Source organism: Rhizoctonia solani, chromosome 16, assembly GCF_016906535.1.
Source record: "Rhizoctonia solani chromosome 16, complete sequence".
Taxonomy (NCBI): Eukaryota; Fungi; Basidiomycota; class Agaricomycetes; order Cantharellales; family Ceratobasidiaceae; genus Rhizoctonia; species Rhizoctonia solani.
The window spans coordinates 783,801-803,034 of record NC_057385.1 but is presented as its reverse complement, the minus strand read 5'-3'; the positions used below and the strand labels follow the sequence as shown (position 1 = coordinate 803,034).

Here is a 19,234-nt window from a genome sequence, read left to right as displayed (position 1 = left end):
CGCGCTCGTTGTAGATTATCTTGGGCATTTATGGATTACATCGGATCGTATACCAATATACCTTTATTGTATTCGTTCTAGATAATATGCTTGGTTTGCTTATCATAATTCACTTGGTAACCAAACGCCTACTCCAACCCCAATGCTCACTACTGCAACTCCTACTCCTACTCCCACGTCATTCATTTTACCCATTTGCACAGCCCTAATCAATGCACTCTCCATACCGACTGTCAAGCTCTCGAGGCTAAACATATCCTTCACACGTTGTCGAGAGGTCCTTGCTATCGATACTCGTTCCTCGTCTGAGAAATCCAGGATAGATCGCAATGCACGGGCCCACAGCTCGGGATCTGGGGGGAGTAGGAACCCCGTTCTGCCCTTTTCTCCCGTATGCTTATCAGAATCGGCTGCATACTTGAGATTCTCCGGGTCGACAATGCTCTCCATGGGTCCTCCGCTATCGCACGCAACGACTGGAACCCCACAGACCATCGCCTCAACCGGAACAATCCCAAAATGTTCATTCTGGGGAGTATAAAGTAGCGCACGGGTCGTAGGCGAGGTGAGCAAGTGTGTACGTTGAGGGTTGGAAAAGTTGAGAACAAAGAGGACTTGTTTTCCGTTCACCTCTGCTTTTGGTTTATTCGAAGAGTGCGTAGGAAGTTCGGGAAGTTCGCGAGGAGAGACTGTCTTCCATTCTATTGCATTTTCTTCACATATCTTGACTAGGTGTCGCAGGCATTCAACGTTGTTAGCTAGGCGTGGGTCGTACCCTCCTGCGATGACTAGTCGAATGTTGGAGTTCGGGAGGAGGGCAAAGGCCTGAATTGCGAGAGCTGCATTTTTCTTGCGTTCGAATCGGTTTAAAGAGAGGAGTGTGGTCTTATCCCTGTATAGAGTGGATGAGAGGTATAGCGAGAAGGAACAATGCGGGTCTTACGATTTGACCATCTCAATCTCACTCGTATCATCTGAAGAAGGAAGGGATTGATAGGCTGAAATGTTAATTCCTGGATAGACCACTACTGGATCCACCTTGATTGAAGGGAACGAATCCTTGAATACTCGAGAAGTAAACCGAGAGTTTGCAAGTATAACGTCCGCTTGTCCTATTGTTGCCTGTCAGATACGAAGAGGGAAGGAAAATAAGGAGAGAACTCTACCCGTAGTAACTTCCTCGACCCAATTAACTGGCAGCCTGTATAATTTCTTGACGAACCCTTTGACACCTCCCTTGCCTTTGGTAGCCTGAACACCTTCGACGGCAGCAACAGTCCCATCTGCCAAAAGTTTGTCTGGAAAGTGGCAATAAAACACAACTCTCTTTTGCATTCCCCACCTGAGCAAGGGAATGCAAGCGGAAAGCTGGTCGACAAGGAACACATCGTACGGACTCTCTTTCCCAAAGTATACAAGAAACAGCAAGATCAGAACTAGATGCAGCTGCCGCAGGATAGAAAGCAGGATGTGCAAAGCACCAAAGACGTGTCGCGGGAAAGGTGGTTTAATATATCGCACAGTCAGGGTACCTGTCCTTGAAAGCATATAGTGAATTTAAGAGACCTGGAATAAGAAATTCAGCTACCGTCGGTTGTTTCCTCGAATGCATGGCCCGAGTCATGGTAGGAAGTATATATGTGGACCGTGTGTCCGCGTTTTTGAAGGCCAAGTGCGGCATCGACTATTAACCTTTCAGCGCCCCCTGCCTCGTAGGGTCAATTTTGGGCAGACCGGTTCATTTTACATGTGCCGAGCTCACCTATTCCCAAATCTGGGTGTAGTATGCATACTCTTAGTTTATTGGCCATACAGGTCTGGGGTTGGTCGTGTCACCCGCGCAGTTGTCTGAACTGGAATAAGCGCCGAATGATCTGATCGAGCCCGGATCCATTTCAGACTCCTGTAGCTTCCATAATCGACCAGGACTACGATGCAAAATGAGGTGCCGCTCGACGCGGTGGTCGACGTGACTGCTGGTCGAGGAACGGTCCGATTCGTGGGGAATACGGCATTTGCACCTGGTAAATGGGTCGGAATCGAACTCGCCGCGCCTAATGGAAAGAACGATGGTTCGGTCAAGGATGTTGTGTATTTCTCCTGCGCCCCCAATCACGGTGTCTTTGTGAGGCCGAGTCAAGTCAAAATTGTTTCCACACCAGTGAGTAATATTTCAACATAGCTTATGAAATAGGTAAGAATAATGGATTCCAAGGGTCAGGCCAGTCGACCCGCATCTCGAAATGGACCGCGAGGGTCAATGCCCTCGACGCCGGCCCGTCAATCATCTTCCCGTTCTGTAAATACACGTGCCGGATCCCCAGGCCAAGCATCGCCCCTAACCATTCGTACACCGTCCAATTCGCGTCTCCCGGCGTCCAAGCTGCCCCCTCCCAGCCCTATCTCGGCAACGGCTGCTCGCCGGCCAACTCTCGCACCTCACAAACGTACAGGAAGCACATCAGGCGCACACCCATTCGCGCAAAGCCCACTCACAAGAGCTCAGCCTCCGAGAACAACCAGTGTTCAGTCCGGATCGACTAGACTCGAGTCCGATGATGGAAACGGAGAAGACGACGAGGACGATACTATCACGCGGCCGTTGGAAGAGAGAAGACCCTCTGTTGCTGACTCGGAGAGAGAGATACGACATTCTCCTATTGAATCTCGTCCGCCTATCTCTCGCCTGGTTGTACCAGCTCAATCCCCAGCAAACTACCCAGTCACTTTCTTCACCCGCTCTTGAGACTTCGAAACTGCCTTCTCCTTTAAAGACCAGCAGTCCACTCAGTCCTTCTAAGCCCTCTGTTTTACCACTTGCGTCAACAGGAGGGAATGAGACCGCTCGCGTACCTTCGTTGTCAAAACAACCTTCACGAGGACTGATGCTTGAACCTTCGAGTATGATCGTTCGTTCTGAATCCGAGACCATGGCTGGTGACGGAGAGCAACCATCGCTTCGCCTCGTAGTCCGAATCTAGTCGTTCCTCCCAGCCCCAAATTGGCTGCTCCCCCGAGTCCCAAACAAGTACGCGCTTGCTTATCCTCGTTTATGACTGTAATAAATAACTTGTTACTGTCAGGTCAAGGAGGACGCCGAATTACGTGTCAAGCTACGCGTACTTGAATCTAAACGGACTGAAGATGCGCGTCTCATACGTGAATTAGAGACCAAACTGGCAGATGCGGAAATGTTTGTCTCAATCAGGCCTAAACTGCAAGGCACGTCCCCCCGCGCCACGATTCTACCCACGTCCCGGTTTATTTGGATACTAATACGAATATATGAGTAGCAAAGCTTCAAGCTCTACAAACAGAACTCTCACAGACAAAACGAGAATTAGCAGACCAACAGGCTGAAATGTCAACACTTGATGAAAAGGGGGTTGAGGCTGCCGAGCAACTAGAAATGGCTATGTTGGATAAGGAGGTGTGCCCCTATGGTCCTTGCCTTCTAACCCTAACTAACTCTCACAATAGGTAGCAGAAGAGCGTGCTGAGGCCGCTGAACTCGAACTTGAATCTGTCAAAGAGAAGCTAGCTGAAATAGAAATTGAACTGCAATCTTTGAAGGAGGGTGGTACTCCCGAGGGTGGTGGCGGGGAAGCAAAGAAGAGCCTGGACGTGATACAACTAGAGAAACATAACGAACGACTGAAGGAAGCCCTAATCAAGTGCGTTTCTTGATCTTGTTGTCAAAAAAGGAGATACTAAACTAGGTATGTAGGTTGAGACAAATAACTCAAGAAACAGACGCGGAGCAGAAAGAAAGATAGCAGAGTTAGAGCGGGATTTGAGTGGGATTGACGAACTTCAGAGTAAGTCTCTCCGCTTTTAAACCCCCTATGATGGCTAATGGGTATGGCAGCCGGGTACGAAGAGACGCTATCCAAGCTCGCCAATGCCGATGCACAGATCGAGGACCTCAAAATTCAGCTGGACGATGCACTTGGTGCTGAGGAGATGCTCGTACAATTGACAGATCGGAATTTGCAGCTCAGTGAGGTGTGTATAAGGTCATTTCCTTGATTCACCTCTGCTGCTCTTCTTGTGCATATAAGAGACTGACCTTTTGGGCTTGTATTAGAAAATCGAAGAGATGCGTGTGTCGATCGAGGATCTTGAGGCACTTAAAGAACTCAACGACGAGATTGAAGAGAACCATGTCGAGGCTGAGCGGGCTATGCAAGAAGAAATTGGTAGGATCTTTGCACTTTTCTCATTGCCTACAAATTGACCAAACGGAGGTAGATGGGAAGGATAGCCAAATACGCGAACTGAACCAAAAGATCGAGACGCTTGAAGAAACGATTACGGATTATGAAGGCACGATTGTGCAATTTAGAGAGCTTGTTGGACATATGCAAGGGTTGGTTGCGTCTGGGTTAAAGTTTGACCACAACTAACCCGTCGTTGGTAGAGACATGGAAAATCTCCGTCAAGAGAACCAAATCCACCAATCCGAATCCTCCGCTCAGGCCACCCAATCTGCTGCAATCCTCTCGCTCAACATGCGCTTGCAATCGACCGCGGCCAAGAATCAGGCCAAGAATATCGAATTCGAGTTGCGTAAATTGGACGCGGCACAGGCAAAAGAGTGGCTGGCCATCGTGCAGCCGTATCTGCCACAGGTATATTCCTTATCTTGCATTTCATTACAGGGGTTAGATTAACCGAGCGCGAGCACAGGTCTATGTCGAAGTGGATGCAGACGCGACCGCATGTTACATGTTCTTCCAACGTCTAGCGACGAAAGCTGAACTTATTGCAAACGTGGTTGGTTCAGCACACGGACTCCCTGAAAGTCTGTCCGGAAGCGTTCCGGAGAGCTTGGTCGGTGTTTGTGAGGTGAGATTTTCCTCTTGCAATACCTGCAGTCGTGTGTTAAACTCTACCGGGCAGATGCGTGGCCGGATGTATCACCTTGCATGTCTTTGCAAACGATTTGCGAGTGTCCTGCGTAAATGCGACGTGAATACATTCCATGCTGTCGGGAGGTTATTCCCTGATTTATCGCCGATGGAGAAGAGGCTGGATATGCATGTCGATCTGTTGAAACGGGATGAATTTAGGATATGGAGTGTGTTAGCGATATTGCCAAGTACGTATTCATTCCCCTTCCCTTCTCTGCCACGGACTAACGGCGGACACAGGATGTTATCTCAGTTTGAACACCTCGCAGATACAGCCTTCTCCGGATTTGAGGCTGACCTCGCCGAGAAACACTCGATTTAACGATGCAACTCGACTGCGATTTGGATTCATTCGTAGCTGCCATTGGTTTGACCAAGACGCTCTGGAGAACTCTATCAAGGACGAAGGTAAGTTTCTCCCCCATATCTATGGTTGAAGGCTTGTGTTGAGATGAACGAACAGATACGGTTCTTGAGTACGGTGATTTGGACATTGACCGCACATTGCTTGAGCCTATAGCTCAAATCTTGGAACATCCAAGAGCGCCAAGCTTGCTTTCAAGTAAGTGACTATATGCACTCTCGAACTCATTCCTGATGTACTCAATGTGTATAGGAAACTTGTCCGCCGGGTAGAAGACTTGATCCAAGAAAGCTCGGCATTGAAACTTGACCTCGTACCCAAACTGACGGCCCTGACTACAACCATGATCAAAGGCTGCGACTTTGGGATCCAACTAGCCCAACGTATCGGATCATACCTTGCCGACGTTCGTGCACAGAAGCATAACTTCCAACTGGCTAGCGTATTGTTGCATGTGCGCGAGACGGCGGCGGAGACCATGTCGCAGCGGCCCGGGACTGTGGGTTCATGGGAGGCGGTTGGGCAGCTTGTCGCTGGATTGGTCAAGGATGCGACAGCGCTTATGGAACCTGCGATGGAACAGGAGAATATCCTTAAGCGTGAGTTTTGTAGGAATTGCTTTTCCAAGGGGAATGGTGTAGCTGATTGTTTTGAGTAGTCGTAGGCGAGGCACCGTGGGTTGTGAGGATTGCAGAAGTCAAGGCGTTGTCTGCTGTGAATGTTGATGCCGAGCGAACGGTCAACAAACTTAATGAGGAGATAAAGGACCTTATTCGCAGTATCAAGACTCGGGTAGGTACACCCAATACATTTTCAATATGCACATCGCCAATGCATTTCGCAGGATCAAACCATCCAAGAAACCAGCGTCAAGATCGAGCTCATGGAGCGACGAATGGAAACTGTCAAGAAACAGGCCGACGCCATCGTGGATCTCGAGGGCGACTTGGCCAAGGCCAGAAACAAGAAAAGGCCTATGAAGAGGCACTCGAACAACTACAGAGCGATTTAGACGAGATGGGCCAGGAGAATGCAAGGTTGAAACAGGCTACAGCCGGGATGGAAAAGCATGGTATGCTATTAATTTGGTACTGTGTGTGTATTTTTTTCTGATGCATCGGCCTCTGTAGCCTCTGGTATGCAGCCTGCGGTGGAAGAACCTGTCATTGCATCCGGAGACCTGGAAGCATCACATCTTCTCGAACAGGCAAGTTTGAAGCAATTCCTGACGATATATGTGGCTAACACCCCCCCTTCACAGATCGAGTCCTTGCGAGGAGCGGTTCGCTTCCTGCGACACGAGAACTCGTACCTCAAGAGCCAGGATCTCCTCCGCGAACTGAATTCCCTCCCGCCTCTCGGAGACAAGCCGATTCCCGTTACCTTGTCTCGTATATCACGTACCTCTGCTCGTCCATTGACCACCGTCGTCCGTTCCCCGACACCTCTTTCGGAGGTATCAGAAGAAGAATATCTCATGGAAGAACTCCGCGACGAGTACGATTCGGAGGAATCCGAGGAAGCAGAAAGGCCTCCGTCGCCTCATGCGTTGGCCACCGAATCCAAGCTACTCTACCGGGACCTGTTGCTGTTTGCTTCCCACCGAGGGTGGTCGATTTGTCGTTAGGACCAGACAGCTACAGCCAGAGCCAGAGCTTCAAGAGAACAACGAAAACGAGGAAGAGAACGAGGAGCAATGGACGCGGGAGCTGCTCCCTCATGAGCAGCTCGTTGCTCGTCGTAGGGAGAACAAGATACTCGGACGTCGCGTGCGTGGTCTTGCGGAGCGGGCTGGCCAGTTGAATGTGATTAGGCTGTAAGGGATTTGTAAGTTGGGATCTTTTCAGTTTTTTTTTTTTGGAGTTGGACAGAGTACCGATCATATAACATCATGACTTTTTAACGATTATAATAATTGGAATACGTGCAATTTGGGAAGACCAGTTTCCGAAAGCGTTGTGGTATCCGAAGTCCGGCGCTTATTTTGACCAAAGGGCTGACCCACAAACCCGGATTTAATTATTTACACCTTTGTGCACCCTCTCGTTGTAAGCGTAATGAATGTCCTCTTCGGAGTGACATATACAAAAATTGGAACGATACAGAGAAGATTAGCATGGCCCCTGCACAAGGATGACACGCTAGTTCAGAGTGGACGGTCTACGGACCGCAATATTTATTTTGTTTTTACATTCAGTTTCAGTAGACTTTTCATTTGAACTTTTGTCACTAAGTATTAGCGCTTTGGATGTGAATTTACGCATGTTTTGTCCAGATATGGCGCACATATAGGTAATCTAATGATGGACCGACTGGCCAGGATTCAGACACGTTTTATCCGAGTTTTGCCGTCGCCTACGCAAGGCATATGTATCGATTTAGTTATCTTCATAACAATATAATTTCCTTAAAAGAACTGTCAAGTCTGTGACGTAACCAAGGGCCGGTCCGGTAACAGCAATTTAGGTCGGGGGGAAGTCATGGCCATGCTGCATACACCAGGTGCTGGTTACACCCCACGTGGACACCAGCCTTGCTCCAGCCTCCCCTTTCCTCCCTACCAGGACCTTTACTTGGGAGCTGTGCGTAATAATACGTACAATCGCAGATAAAGAAGGGCTCACAATTCAGACCAGACCAGACAGCTAGACCTACCACGATCATCACCCGGCTTCACCCACGATGTCTCTCGCACACTTCCTCGCCGAATACGCAACACATCCGTTCCTAGGACCGTACTACGACCACTGGCTGCAGGAGAACAACTTTGGGACGTTTGGCCACATTTGGCAGCCCGACTGGTCCGGCTTTTCGTCCGAGCGCACTCCCTCGCTCGATTGGTTCGAGGGCGACACGAGCTATACGCTGCATATCGAGGTTCCTGGCGTCAAGAAGGAAGACATGACCATGCACGTTAGCGAAGACGGACACTCGTTGACGATCGAGGGCAAGACTGAGAAGTTTGGTAATTTCTTGGGCTTGAGTGGGGGCACGAGCCCAGGAGCACTGGTGGCAGGATCAAAAGGGTTAGGAGGACCATGGCGGATGGTAAGTGCTCGTATTTCGGTTTTAGATAAGAATGGGGGGATATTGATCTAGTCTCCTCAGGCACGGTCGTCGTATCTCTCGTACCGAGAAGAAGCACAGCGTCGGGACGACCGTCAAGTTTTCCCGCACCGTTTCGCTCCCAGCATACGTGACGGCAAACGCATCGTCGCCAAGCTCGAGAACGGCATCTTGAGTGTGACGTTACCCAAGCTTCACACGCCCAAGCCCCGCCGTATCGTCATTGACTGAAGACTAGACCTGAATTGAAATGAAGACAAGAGATATCTGTGCTTTGTGTGACTTATGTAGCCAAATGTTTATGTATGTATTTTCTCCCTCCCACTACCGCTTGGGTCTTTTTGTGGTCTGTAATTGTGCTATCGTAATTACTTTTTTTTTCGGTTTGTCTTGATGGCGTCATGGGATCAAAAATAATCCCGTCATCTTTACGCTCGTAATTTGGTCCCGTACCCGTTTGTGGGCACATATATACTTCATCTTATAGATTTCGTATCGTGTCGTAAAAGAACTATAGTAGAGAAGACAGGCCTTTTACACCTCACAAGACCAAGAAACACAGAGGACAATAGAACAGCATAGCGAATACATAAACGAAACACAGACACAAATAACCAAACGAGATGGAAAGAGGCAGCGATTAACTCCTGAAAGAAAATCTAGGCTAGAACACCAAATACGAGGGGTTTTAAAAACGATGACCAGTAGCGAGGATTACCAGTTCATGACCATATTCAGTCGTGGTTGTGAATCTGCGTTGCGGCAAGCTCAAAACGCTAAAACGGGAAGACTAACGATTGGGACTGACCCATCATAGGCCTTCCCTGACCTTGTCCTTGCCCCATCTGCTGTTGTTGTTGCTGTTGTTGTTGTTGCTGTTGCTGCTGCTGCTGTTGGGGCTGGGGCTGACCCATCATTCCTCCGAGGCCTCCACCTTGTTGCATTCCTGGTCCAAATCCACCCCCTGGACTGGCCCCGCCCTCTCCCCCTCCAGGATTAGAGCTCACAATGTACCCGCGAGGCGCACGTCCCGGACGAAGATGGTCGTACATCCCACGAGTATACCGCGGCGTGCTCGTATCGCCCCACGCATCGACCGCGCGCACCGACATCCCAGACCCAGGACGGTCGATCGACGCAGCCGAGCTCGGGCGAATCAAAGACGACGAGGGCGTATCGGATACACCTTCGGGCAACGGCTGGCCGGTATGAATCGCCAACAGGCGCCTGAGCGTATCGTTCTCTTGCTCGAGCCGACAAATCTCAATCTCGCGCTCGAGCGCCCAATCGGACCGTGCGTCGGATTCTTCCGCATCTTGGGTATCTGCTGGTGCGGGGGTCTCGTGCAGCGCCAGGTTCTCGAGCTGTTCGATGGCCTTGGTGTGGTCTGGGTGTGCAGGATCGCATAGGGCGCGAGGGTCCGGAAGTACGGATGGGTCGAATGTTGCGTCTTCTCCGTTGAAGGAGCGCATCAGGAGGCGTAGGAGGTTCGAGAGCCGAGAGACCGTCTGCGAATGGTTCGTCGACGCGCCGAGGACGACGGCTTGCGTTTGTGCCTGGAGCTGCAGAATTATGGTTTCGTAGTGTCGTGTGAGGTTCAGTTCGTGTTGCTGAGCTGCATGCTATCGGTAGAGTTTAACGTTTATGAAAGAGAGGGATAAGAAAAGAAATAAAAGAGACATACAGCTTGGTTTCTGAATTTGGTCATGACGGTTTCGAGCGTGGTCTCGTACTCTTTGAGCAGTGTATTGAGTTGTTTATTTTCATGCTGGAGTGTCTGGTTCTCGATGACAATCGCTGCGTTCATACGCTCCAGTTCGCTCTCGAAAACCTCTAAGTCGCTCGATTAGGAAATCTGCTGGCTGAAGGGCAAACCCGACACTCACCTTTGCTCAGGTCAGTGTTAAACCGGCGCAGCGCAAAACCAGTCCCATTGTGTATCGCTTGTCCCTATAATCATTTATCCAAGGTTAGCCTCTGTTGACTGACTCGAAATAAAAGATGAGAAACAATTACTTTAAGCGCGTTGGCCTGGGCTTGAAGCGAAGCAGTCGCGGCCTTGTTGCTATTCAGCTGTTCACTAAGTTCGCAAACGAGTGACCATAGCCTTGAAAGCTCTCCTTCCGCGTCGCCAACGATTGCCATGTCTGTGTGAACGATCCCCGGGAATTCGGACGTGTCTCGGTGGTTGTGGTGAGCAGGCACACGGATCCAGTCGTTACATTACACCTCATCACCAGACGTCACATTATTGTTTAAAAAAAAGTCTAATTTATTCTGTGTATTTACTAGCATAATCATAATCATCCTCCTCTGAATCTTCGTCTTGTTCACCTTCAGGAGCAGGCAAAGGAGCGTCGGCTCCAATTTCTTCAAACGTATGGTGCATGAGGCGAATTGAGCGTTGGTAAACGTCGAAATTGGCGCCTCCACCGTGTTCGGCCAACCAGTCGTCAAACTCGTGTTTGCCGGAAATAATCAAGCTACGAAGGCGGATCCGGTCTGTCGTGCTAAACACCGAGTTGGATGCGGGTACCTCGGTACCCAACTCTGACGTATCAGGTTTGTTGGATCCAGAGGGCTGCGGCTCGAATATCCCATGTCTCTCTTTCGCATCCCATCGTTCGTTCCTAATCACCGCACACCATCCTGCATCCAATACTTCGAACAATTCAAAGACCTGGTCGAGCTTTTCTAGACCCTTGTCGCTTAATATTGGCACTTGTTCCTGTTCTCCTTGGTCTTCCACTACTGTCTCGAGGACGGTATCGAGTTGGTACGCGGGGACATTTTCGAATATATCACCTGTGACTCTTAGTAGCCATGACGTTCTTAAACCTTCCGAGGGCGGGATCAGGAGTATCATGTTAACCAGAGACGAGGAGGCCGTCAAGTACGATGTCAAAGTGCTATACGGACAGTCGGGCTCGTATCTTTATGGTAGTGCAGTGTGAGCGTGTGATAAGCTGGAACAAAGCATAACCATACCGTTTCCGCACGCCCTTCGTAAGCTCAAGACATTTCGCCTCGAGATAGTCGTTGAGTCTATGCAACTGAGCAGGAGAGAGCTCCGTAGGTACTGAACTGGCCATCTCAGCGCGTGACGGTCCGGACGTGGCGCAAATACATTCAAGTAAGTAGGCGCCTGACGATCCACGACGCTCGATCATCCAGAATCCCCGCGCGTCATGAAACGTCAAACAAACTCTGAACGACGACTCCACTTGGGGACTATATATATTAACTCTGGCTTTTCGTCTTTCTTTCATTCGTTCACCCCTCACTCGAACTCTTGCTTTCACTTGTTCCTGGATGCCTCCCAAACGCGCGACTTCTTCTAAATCTAAAAGTACGCCGCTGAAGCGCGAGGCCAATAGTCCGGTTCTTAGACGTTCTCCTCGAAAGCGAGCACGAGTGCAGTCGGCCGTGGACGAAGATGAAGATGACGATTCCGAGTTGACCGAGCTGGACGACGAGGACCAGGACGAATTCAAGCCTGAAGAGATCATAAAAGAAGATCCAGAGAAACCAAGCTCGTTGGATCTAGACAAGTTCGCCTACTCGGGATCGTCTTCTCGTCCCAAACGTACTCCCGCCAAGGTTCAAGTCAAGCTCGAGGACATGGACGGCGTCAAGCTCGAACACAAGGTCTCTCCGGTCAAGAGGGAACCCAACGCAACTTCTCCGACCAAGAAGAAACCGGCGACCAAGCAAAAGCCTATCGTCATGGAACTCGCAAAACCGCATCCTGCACCTCCAAATTGGGAGAAACAATACTCGCTGATCGAGGATATGAGGTCTAGAATTGATGCGCCGGTAGATACGATGGGGTGCGCCAAGTCGATGACGGGGGTAGGCCCGCTCAAGGTATGTTGCGGCCAACAACGGAGTTGATTGATATGTAATGTGTTTTTGGCGTAGGACCAACGATTTGGAGCCCTTGTATCTCTCATGCTCTCGTCTCAAACCAAAGATGAAGTTACGGCCGCAGCTGTTGAAAACCTTCGACACGTTTTACCAGGTGGACTAACTGTCGATTCTATACTCGCCGCCGAACCGAGCATAATTTCGAATGCCATTGGAAAGGTGCATCCTCCCTTGCTCACCGCAAGTTACATATAACTGATATTTGCACCATACAGGTTGGATTCTGGCGTCGCAAGACTGAGTATATACGAGCGGCCGCACATATCTTACGTGACAAGTACGACTCGGACGTACCCAAGACTGTCGATGAGCTGTGTGCGCTACCCGGAGTAGGTCCGAAAATGGCGTTCTTGGTATTGCAGGTTGCTTGGGACATGCAAGTTTTTCGTCTTATTTCCCATTTTTACATCGACTTATGGACTGGACACATACAGAAGCGTTGGAATTGGCGTAGACATCCATGTGCATCGTATCTCAAACCGGTTGGGATGGCACAAGCCTCCTACCAACACGCCTGAACAAACACGGTCAGTCTATTTCACTCACCCATCCTACGACAGCTTTTGTAACTAAAATAAATGCAGACTAAACCTCCAATCATGGCTGCCTCGTAATTTGCACGCACCGATTAATCCGTTACTAGTCGGGTTCGGACAAGTAAGGACTTTGTATTTCTCGTTCATCTAACGAACTGATTGTTATGCCAATAGGTGATTTGTCTCCCCGTTGGGCCCCGATGTGATTCTTGTCTATTAAGTCAAGGACTATGTCCGAGCGCAAACACCAAAGCGACGGGCAAGGGCAAAAAACCAATCACGTTCAAGGCCAAAGCAGATCTAGACGCGGACGGGCTAGTTAGAATGGAGGACATCAAACTGGAGGATGATGTGCAAGGCGTCAGAAACGAGCAGAACGTAGTAGTGGTTGGTAACGAAACCAAGACCGAGGGGCGGGATGTAGGAGAGCCGCTCGTGCAGATCAAGATTGAAGATTAATTGATCGAGACACGCCGATTTGTTTAAATTATGTTGTATATAGTAATTTACTGTTGTCTTGTATATGCTGTTTTTAAATCGTAATGCCTTTTCTTGAATGGGTGTATGGGGACGCATGTAAGATGCAAATCTAGGTCCATGGTCATTCTTAAAGAGCTTGCCGGCAGACAGTAAATTCAAAATACAAACAGAACAGCAAAGAGTCAACAGAAGGTGATAGAGTGCAGAGATATTATGGAGAGTAACAAGTCAGAGACGACACCAATGGCCCGTCATAAAGCAGAACTAGCATACCGTCAGTTCGTGACTAGTTAGGGCTGCCGCTATGGTGTCGATCCAACTACACTACTCATTTTTATCCGCCAATCCCAATCCCAAGCGCATCCACTTCATCCCTTGAGTCCGACCCCCAAGACACTCACATCCCTAACGGGTGCACTCATGACTCTTCATATGTCCGTCTTGTTCCCCACAAACTTATAAGCAGTTCCCAAAGAGTTGGTCTCGTAAAACGTAGCCTTGACCTGCTGATCTGAATCCCACTCGGATGTATGCGTGACAACCGCAATATAAATACCATCATAATTCCATCTAGTTGTACAACCGTGTAGTTCTAATACTCGGGCTGAGTTATGGACCACACGGCGCCGAGCCTCTTTTTTGTAAATCTAGTGGGTCCAAGCAGTCACGATAGTAACGTCAGATCCTCCCTGGAGGTAGGCCCTCATACAAGTGATGCCCACGCTTAGCAGCTGTCCGAAGACTCAAGTGCCAACCTGGCCCGATTTTAGAAAGAAATTTACGGTTTGTTTATGCTGACTGTTAGCGTCAGTCTCTAGTAGTACACAATGTGCATATATACTGTCAAGACTACTCGTGTTTTAACTTCTTTCCGAGCTCCCTGGGCAATAATCTAAGAATACCAATGCAACAGCCGAGAACGCCGTTCACGAGCAAGCACATGTGATATCTTAGTATCGATTAAACCATGATACCCATCGAGGAAACGATGCCTATCTTTCATAATTGACTTGTTCACTTCTACGAAGTAATAGGTCGGACAAACCCTTCCAAGCACTTGTAACATCCCCGGATTCTAACCGTTGTCTCTCGTCTGTAACGTGCCTTGCCAAAGGTAGATCTGGAACGAATCCCGAGACAAAACACACATTCAACCATTGATTATATGCGCTGATGTAGCTGGTGAAATGTGCTATCCCTTGGTCCTTAAATGTGTACTCAGTCATCGCATTACGTAAAATCACGATTGGTACTACCAATCTCCCAAAGCACTAGCGGACCGGTTGAAGGAGTATTGGCGCAATACAATACAATGTTGGGTCCCACATGCCTTTAGCATCTCAAACCAAAATCGCATCCAGGACGGTGGTTATTTCCAAGGTTTTGTTGAGGCGCACGTAGAGTTCAAGATGAAAAATACCGCAACTTCCAACAAAGATCGACTTTGCTTGATGAAAGGAGATGTAGATCGATACAAAAAGTTGGAAAAGATCCTCAGGTATGTGCGGTCGTCATAACGGCCAGTGTCAGGTTTAGGTTAGCCGTCATCAGTGAATAGGCAATCCAAGGTGGTATCTTTGAATTAATGGGCGATTTCGCCACAACCCCTACACACGAGTGTTGCCGCTAAATCGAATAAATCCCTGTTGATTAAAAATTGGCTGGCACCTTCGCAAACACCAATATTGAATCATATAGATTGAACGAAAAGCGATCCAAATGATCCAGAGCCTCCGTCCCGTACTTCATCATAATGACGTGAAGACCCCTTCCCGGTCGACGGCTGTAGAACGTCCAGACAACTGATCTCGGATCAGAAATCTCTACTTTTTTGTGAATATGGATATGTTAACAACGCCACGTCATTGTTGCTACTGGTAAAGCCGTGGGACAAGACGGAGGATCGTTTGTAGAAATTGTAACTACTAAGGATCTATGAGGTACCCATTCTTTAGACTGTTTGCTTTACAAAACAGCATCCCATATACATATGTGCTACTGTGTTGTACACATGGGGTTTAAATTGCACTGTCTAGAACTTCAAAGAGGGATATATGCTCAATACGAACATAACCAACGGACCTTGATTCCCAATCTATCCCTGCTAGGAAGTGCGGGGTTTCGTACTGGAGAGTCCAATACAGAGACACGTATGCCAAGATACCCTTGATCAAAGGAGCGGCATGTATACCATATCTAGAAAAGCTAGGATTAATCGAAATACACGCAAGGCACCGAACGGACACGACGATCAGTCACAAAAGCGTGGATGTGCAGAAGAAACTACATATTTGGTAAAAAAATGGAATAAAATAACAACTAAACATTGTGGTTCATAGATCCTCCGTTCTGAACTAGCGTGTCATCCTTGTGCAAGGGCAACGCTGGTCTTCTCTGTATCGTTCCGATTTTTGTACGTCACTGTAAATACGTCCTCACATATGAAGGGGCAAAGACGGTGCACCAATAGTAGAGCACGAGTTTAAATGCACGGGTTACTGTCCTACTCAAGATATAAGTGCCGTGATTCAGTCAGAGTCGATAGGTAAGGCGAAATAATATCAGAACAACGCGCTACGTTATATACACAAACACAAGAATTCAAACCAGTAGTAAAAAAGTTCAATCGCACAAAGACGACTGTGGAACAAAAAAAAGTACAGCATAGTAAAGAATAGGTGGTAGTTCGAGTGATGATTACGGTTTAGGATTGTTGATAATATGGATCAAGAGGCCGAGCCCGCCCTCACTCCGGTAGCGGTAGGAGGCGGGGAGATGGGTGTTCGAACTTGACCTCGGAGCCGTTCGCGTTCTCGCCAGTGACTGGCAGTCGAGGATGGGCCGACAGCGGGGTCGGATACGCCCGCTCCCCGTTGGTATCCGTCGTTGAATTCGTCGCATGCTCTAGGAGCTGTTGCATCCCGTCGCTCGAATAATCGTTTGCGTTGGCGCTCTCGTTCACCTGCATCGGCGGCGGTGTCATTTCCGAGCTCCCGGCTCTCGTTGAACCAAGACCGAGACCATTACTGACCGTCATCATCCCGGAGTCCCATGGCTGTTGGGGGTGGAGAGGGTGGTGGGGGAAGCGAGTCCCCTCGCCCGTCGGTGTCACGAAGCGTTGTCCCGATCGTACTTGCTGCTGTTGGTCCGAGGGAAAGGGTCCCGGTTCGCTCATATATCGTGTCCGGCTGGTTTCGATAACTGAAGCTGGCAATCCCTGGTAGCCCGCCGCCATCCCCGCCGCCGATAGTCGCAGGTCGAATGAGGGGCGGGGGCTCCCGTCCCCGCTCAACGGGGGACTTGCCATGGGTCGAAACGCCGAGTGGAGTCCCTGCTGCATGATCATCTGGTGAGGACTCGGCTGAGCATAGTTCCATGAGGGTAAGTCTTCGAGATGAGGGCCTCGAGTCTGGTCCGGCGGCATCTCCAGGCCCAAAGTCATACGACCGTTTGCGGGGAGCGAGTCCCGGTGGATGGTAGGAAAACGGCGAGTCGTATCCTCCGCCGTTGGGCGATAAAAGTCCGACCTCTCGGTCGGGTTCTCCGGGGTAAAGCCCTCCAGACCCTCGACGTCGGGATTCCATCGATGGATTTGGTGATCGGTCTGAGGATGGAGAAGCATCGCGAGAGGCCAGTCGTTCGGTATTCCAGTTATCCGCTGAGTGTTCATGTCGCCTTGAGCCATAATCGCGTTCATCTCGTCGAAGCTCGTGTCGACTTCTGCGCTCAGACGACTGGTCGCGTCCAAACCAGGGTCGCTCCCGCTCCCACTCTCGGCTCCGTCCAGCTCGGTCGAAGGAGGCCGCGGGTGCAGTCCCAGGCCTGAGTCCAAATGGGAGGCCAAAGGATCGAGGGAGCCCATCCCCATCTCGATCGCGGGGCGATCTATCATCCCCATCCCCATCGTCGTATCTTGAGGAAGCCAGTGCTGGCGGCTCAAAGGCGAATACATCCCCACCCCTATCGATGCTCCCGATGCCACCGCTCGTGCCCGGGCGTGATGATGGAGCTGAGGGTCCGAAGCCGAGTGGTGCAGCTGCTGTCGCGGGCCTTGCAGTAAGCCCCGGGCGTCCATCGAGGGGCGGGAGCCAGCTGCCTGCCGATGTGGCAGGGCGTCCGAGAGGTCCGGATGGAGTGCGCCAACCGGAGAGGCTACCTGAGGTGGCTGGTCTTGAGGAATTGGGGGGAAATAGGGATTGTGTGTGCTGCTCTCGGGGGATGAGGGACGAGATTGGAGGGAGCCCACCCCCTGCGCTGCCTCCGCTCGTAAAGGGCTTACTCCCTCCGCCATCGTCCACGGACCGGTCGCGTGGATCCAGTCGATCGAGGGGAGACCTATCGAATCCGTCTCGCCCAGGATGGGAGCGCTCAAAGGACCCATTAGCATGGGCGGAGTTGGAAGATGGAAATCGGCCGATGCTGTCCCGTCCGGAAGGGTGAGGGTGAAAGTCATGGGCGGTGGGTTGAAATCGATTGTCTGAGAGAGGGGCGTAGGAACTATGGCTCGGGGGAAAGGTCGACGGGATTGTAAGGTGTTGGGGCCGAAAGGATTGGTCGGCCCGAAAGGGCTGGCCCGGAAGAAAGGATTCTTGAGAAAAATCGTCACGACGCCAGCTTTCGTAGGCCATACTAGGGACTACACCTGCCGAAGGAGGATGCGAATCATTAGGCGTTGACGGCTGTGACCGAGATCCTTGACTCGTTGTTGCTTGCGACGGAGAAAGCCGGGGCAGATTGCGATGCGAACTTGCGGCCAACGCAGTGTGGAGCGACGTCAGATCACGCATCATCCGCTCGTTGAGATCGGTCTTGTCCGAGTGCACTGTTTGCGCATGCTAAAAACCCAAGTCAAAAATGGCACAAAAATATAAAGACAAGTACAAGTGCTTACCTGTCGCAAGTTGTCGAGACGCGAAAACTGTTTTCCACAGTGGCAAGCAAATGGGCGCTCGCCGGTGTGTTTCCTGCAAGCCAAGTGAGCACATGGCCAGCCGAAAGGCACGAAAATATGATGGGAACAGGGGGATGGGATGTATATCAAGCACGGCAGGCACAGGGGCAGTAGCGAATAGATATATATAGTGGGACTGACCGAACATGGCGAGCGAGATGTTCACTCCGGCTGAACACCATACTGCAATCGCCGAATCCGCGGCAAACAAACGTCTTACTGGGCGCTGCCCGCGTGCGCACGGGCCCAACACCGGCCTTTTTCGCACGAGGAGCATCGTCCGTAAGCGCTGTCGTCACGGCCGTCGGTGACATCGATGCCGCCTTGGTCGTCGCAGAGGGCGGCGTGGGCGGGTCTTTCGGCGGCGTACTCTCGGTTTTCATCATGGGGAATGCGAATGTCGAGGCACAATGGGGGCGTGCCTGGTACCTTTTGGCCGAACACGCTTTTGACTCTGGAGGCCTGTTCTCTCCCTCACGTGACAGGACCCCGGTCACCCCTCTCCCGGGTCCGGCAATCCTTCTAGCGGGATCGCCGGAGAGCCTCGACTCTCTCTGTCCTCCGTGCCTTTCTCGCCTTTTTCTGGAGGGTCGGTTCGACTGCCTCGACTGGCTTCGAAACATCCATACGTCTCATTTGCCCCGTTTTTCCTCGTCTCCTCTCTTCTCATCCGCTGCATGATCCATACTTGCACTACTGTATCTGCCTTACCCGTCTCATCAATCATATCAATCCCGTTGCTCACTCGGGCGACTCTTTCGTTGCTATCGATCGTCCGCCACGCATATACACCTCTCCTGATCGACACCACCCTGCATGTGATTAGCGGCGCGTGGGTGTGCCACACTTCATTCTCCCTCTCAATTAGTTTCAGCCGATGTATTCTTATTTCTCCGAGCCGTCGGTCTGTGCATTTTGCCCGCATCAAACCCAGGCATCATTGACATCCGTCGCGACACTGAGCGCTGCGGCGTCTTTTCGTCCCCTTGCTCGGCTG

At 50.4% G+C, this 19,234-nt stretch overlaps 6 protein-coding genes across 6 annotated transcripts; 3 read left to right on the top strand and 3 right to left on the bottom strand.

Moving 5' to 3' along the window:
* Positions 1 to 102: 102 nt before the first annotated feature.
* Positions 103 to 1,811, bottom strand: RhiXN_01473 (glycosyltransferase family 4 protein; the record flags this gene model as incomplete). Its single annotated transcript, XM_043321292.1, has 5 exons — positions 103 to 892; positions 944 to 1,112; positions 1,167 to 1,532; positions 1,589 to 1,705; positions 1,763 to 1,811. 5 exons carry the CDS (start codon positions 1,809 to 1,811, stop codon positions 103 to 105), a joined length of 1,491 nt encoding a protein of 496 aa, XP_043187115.1.
* Positions 1,812 to 1,933: 122 nt separating this feature from the next.
* Positions 1,934 to 7,097, top strand: RhiXN_01472 (Dynein associated protein; the record flags this gene model as incomplete). The annotated part of the gene is made up of 22 exons (XM_043321291.1): positions 1,934 to 2,161; positions 2,216 to 2,722; positions 2,775 to 2,937; positions 2,982 to 3,028; positions 3,084 to 3,159; positions 3,294 to 3,430; positions 3,481 to 3,674; positions 3,754 to 3,818; positions 3,869 to 4,005; positions 4,088 to 4,199; positions 4,252 to 4,369; positions 4,421 to 4,631; positions 4,690 to 4,848; positions 4,903 to 5,101; positions 5,154 to 5,321; positions 5,377 to 5,479; positions 5,530 to 5,876; positions 5,936 to 6,069; positions 6,122 to 6,205; positions 6,238 to 6,349; positions 6,408 to 6,867; positions 6,905 to 7,097. 22 exons carry the CDS (start codon positions 1,934 to 1,936, stop codon positions 7,095 to 7,097), a joined length of 3,954 nt encoding a protein of 1,317 aa, XP_043187114.1.
* An 862-nt stretch (positions 7,098 to 7,959) lies between these two features.
* RhiXN_01471 (heat shock protein HSP20 family protein) lies at positions 7,960 to 8,574 on the top strand (the record flags this gene model as incomplete). The annotated part of the gene is made up of 2 exons (XM_043321290.1): positions 7,960 to 8,325; positions 8,386 to 8,574. The coding sequence occupies 2 exons, from the start codon at positions 7,960 to 7,962 to the stop codon at positions 8,572 to 8,574; spliced, it is 555 nt and encodes a 184-aa protein (XP_043187113.1).
* A 545-nt stretch (positions 8,575 to 9,119) lies between these two features.
* Positions 9,120 to 11,435, bottom strand: RhiXN_01470 (uncharacterized protein; the record flags this gene model as incomplete). Its single annotated transcript, XM_043321289.1, has 6 exons — positions 9,120 to 9,965; positions 10,028 to 10,176; positions 10,230 to 10,293; positions 10,360 to 10,523; positions 10,633 to 11,276; positions 11,332 to 11,435. The coding sequence occupies 6 exons, from the start codon at positions 11,433 to 11,435 to the stop codon at positions 9,120 to 9,122; spliced, it is 1,971 nt and encodes a 656-aa protein (XP_043187112.1).
* A 220-nt stretch (positions 11,436 to 11,655) lies between these two features.
* On the top strand, positions 11,656 to 13,265 carry RhiXN_01469 (HhH-GPD superfamily base excision DNA repair protein; the record flags this gene model as incomplete). Its single annotated transcript, XM_043321288.1, has 6 exons — positions 11,656 to 12,210; positions 12,265 to 12,429; positions 12,486 to 12,599; positions 12,652 to 12,797; positions 12,855 to 12,927; positions 12,981 to 13,265. The coding sequence occupies 6 exons, from the start codon at positions 11,656 to 11,658 to the stop codon at positions 13,263 to 13,265; spliced, it is 1,338 nt and encodes a 445-aa protein (XP_043187111.1).
* A 2,747-nt stretch (positions 13,266 to 16,012) lies between these two features.
* On the bottom strand, positions 16,013 to 18,623 carry RhiXN_01468 (C2H2 zinc finger; the record flags this gene model as incomplete). Its single annotated transcript, XM_043321287.1, has 4 exons — positions 16,013 to 16,248; positions 16,318 to 18,121; positions 18,178 to 18,250; positions 18,379 to 18,623. 4 exons carry the CDS (start codon positions 18,621 to 18,623, stop codon positions 16,013 to 16,015), a joined length of 2,358 nt encoding a protein of 785 aa, XP_043187110.1.
* Positions 18,624 to 19,234: the final 611 nt, after the last annotated feature.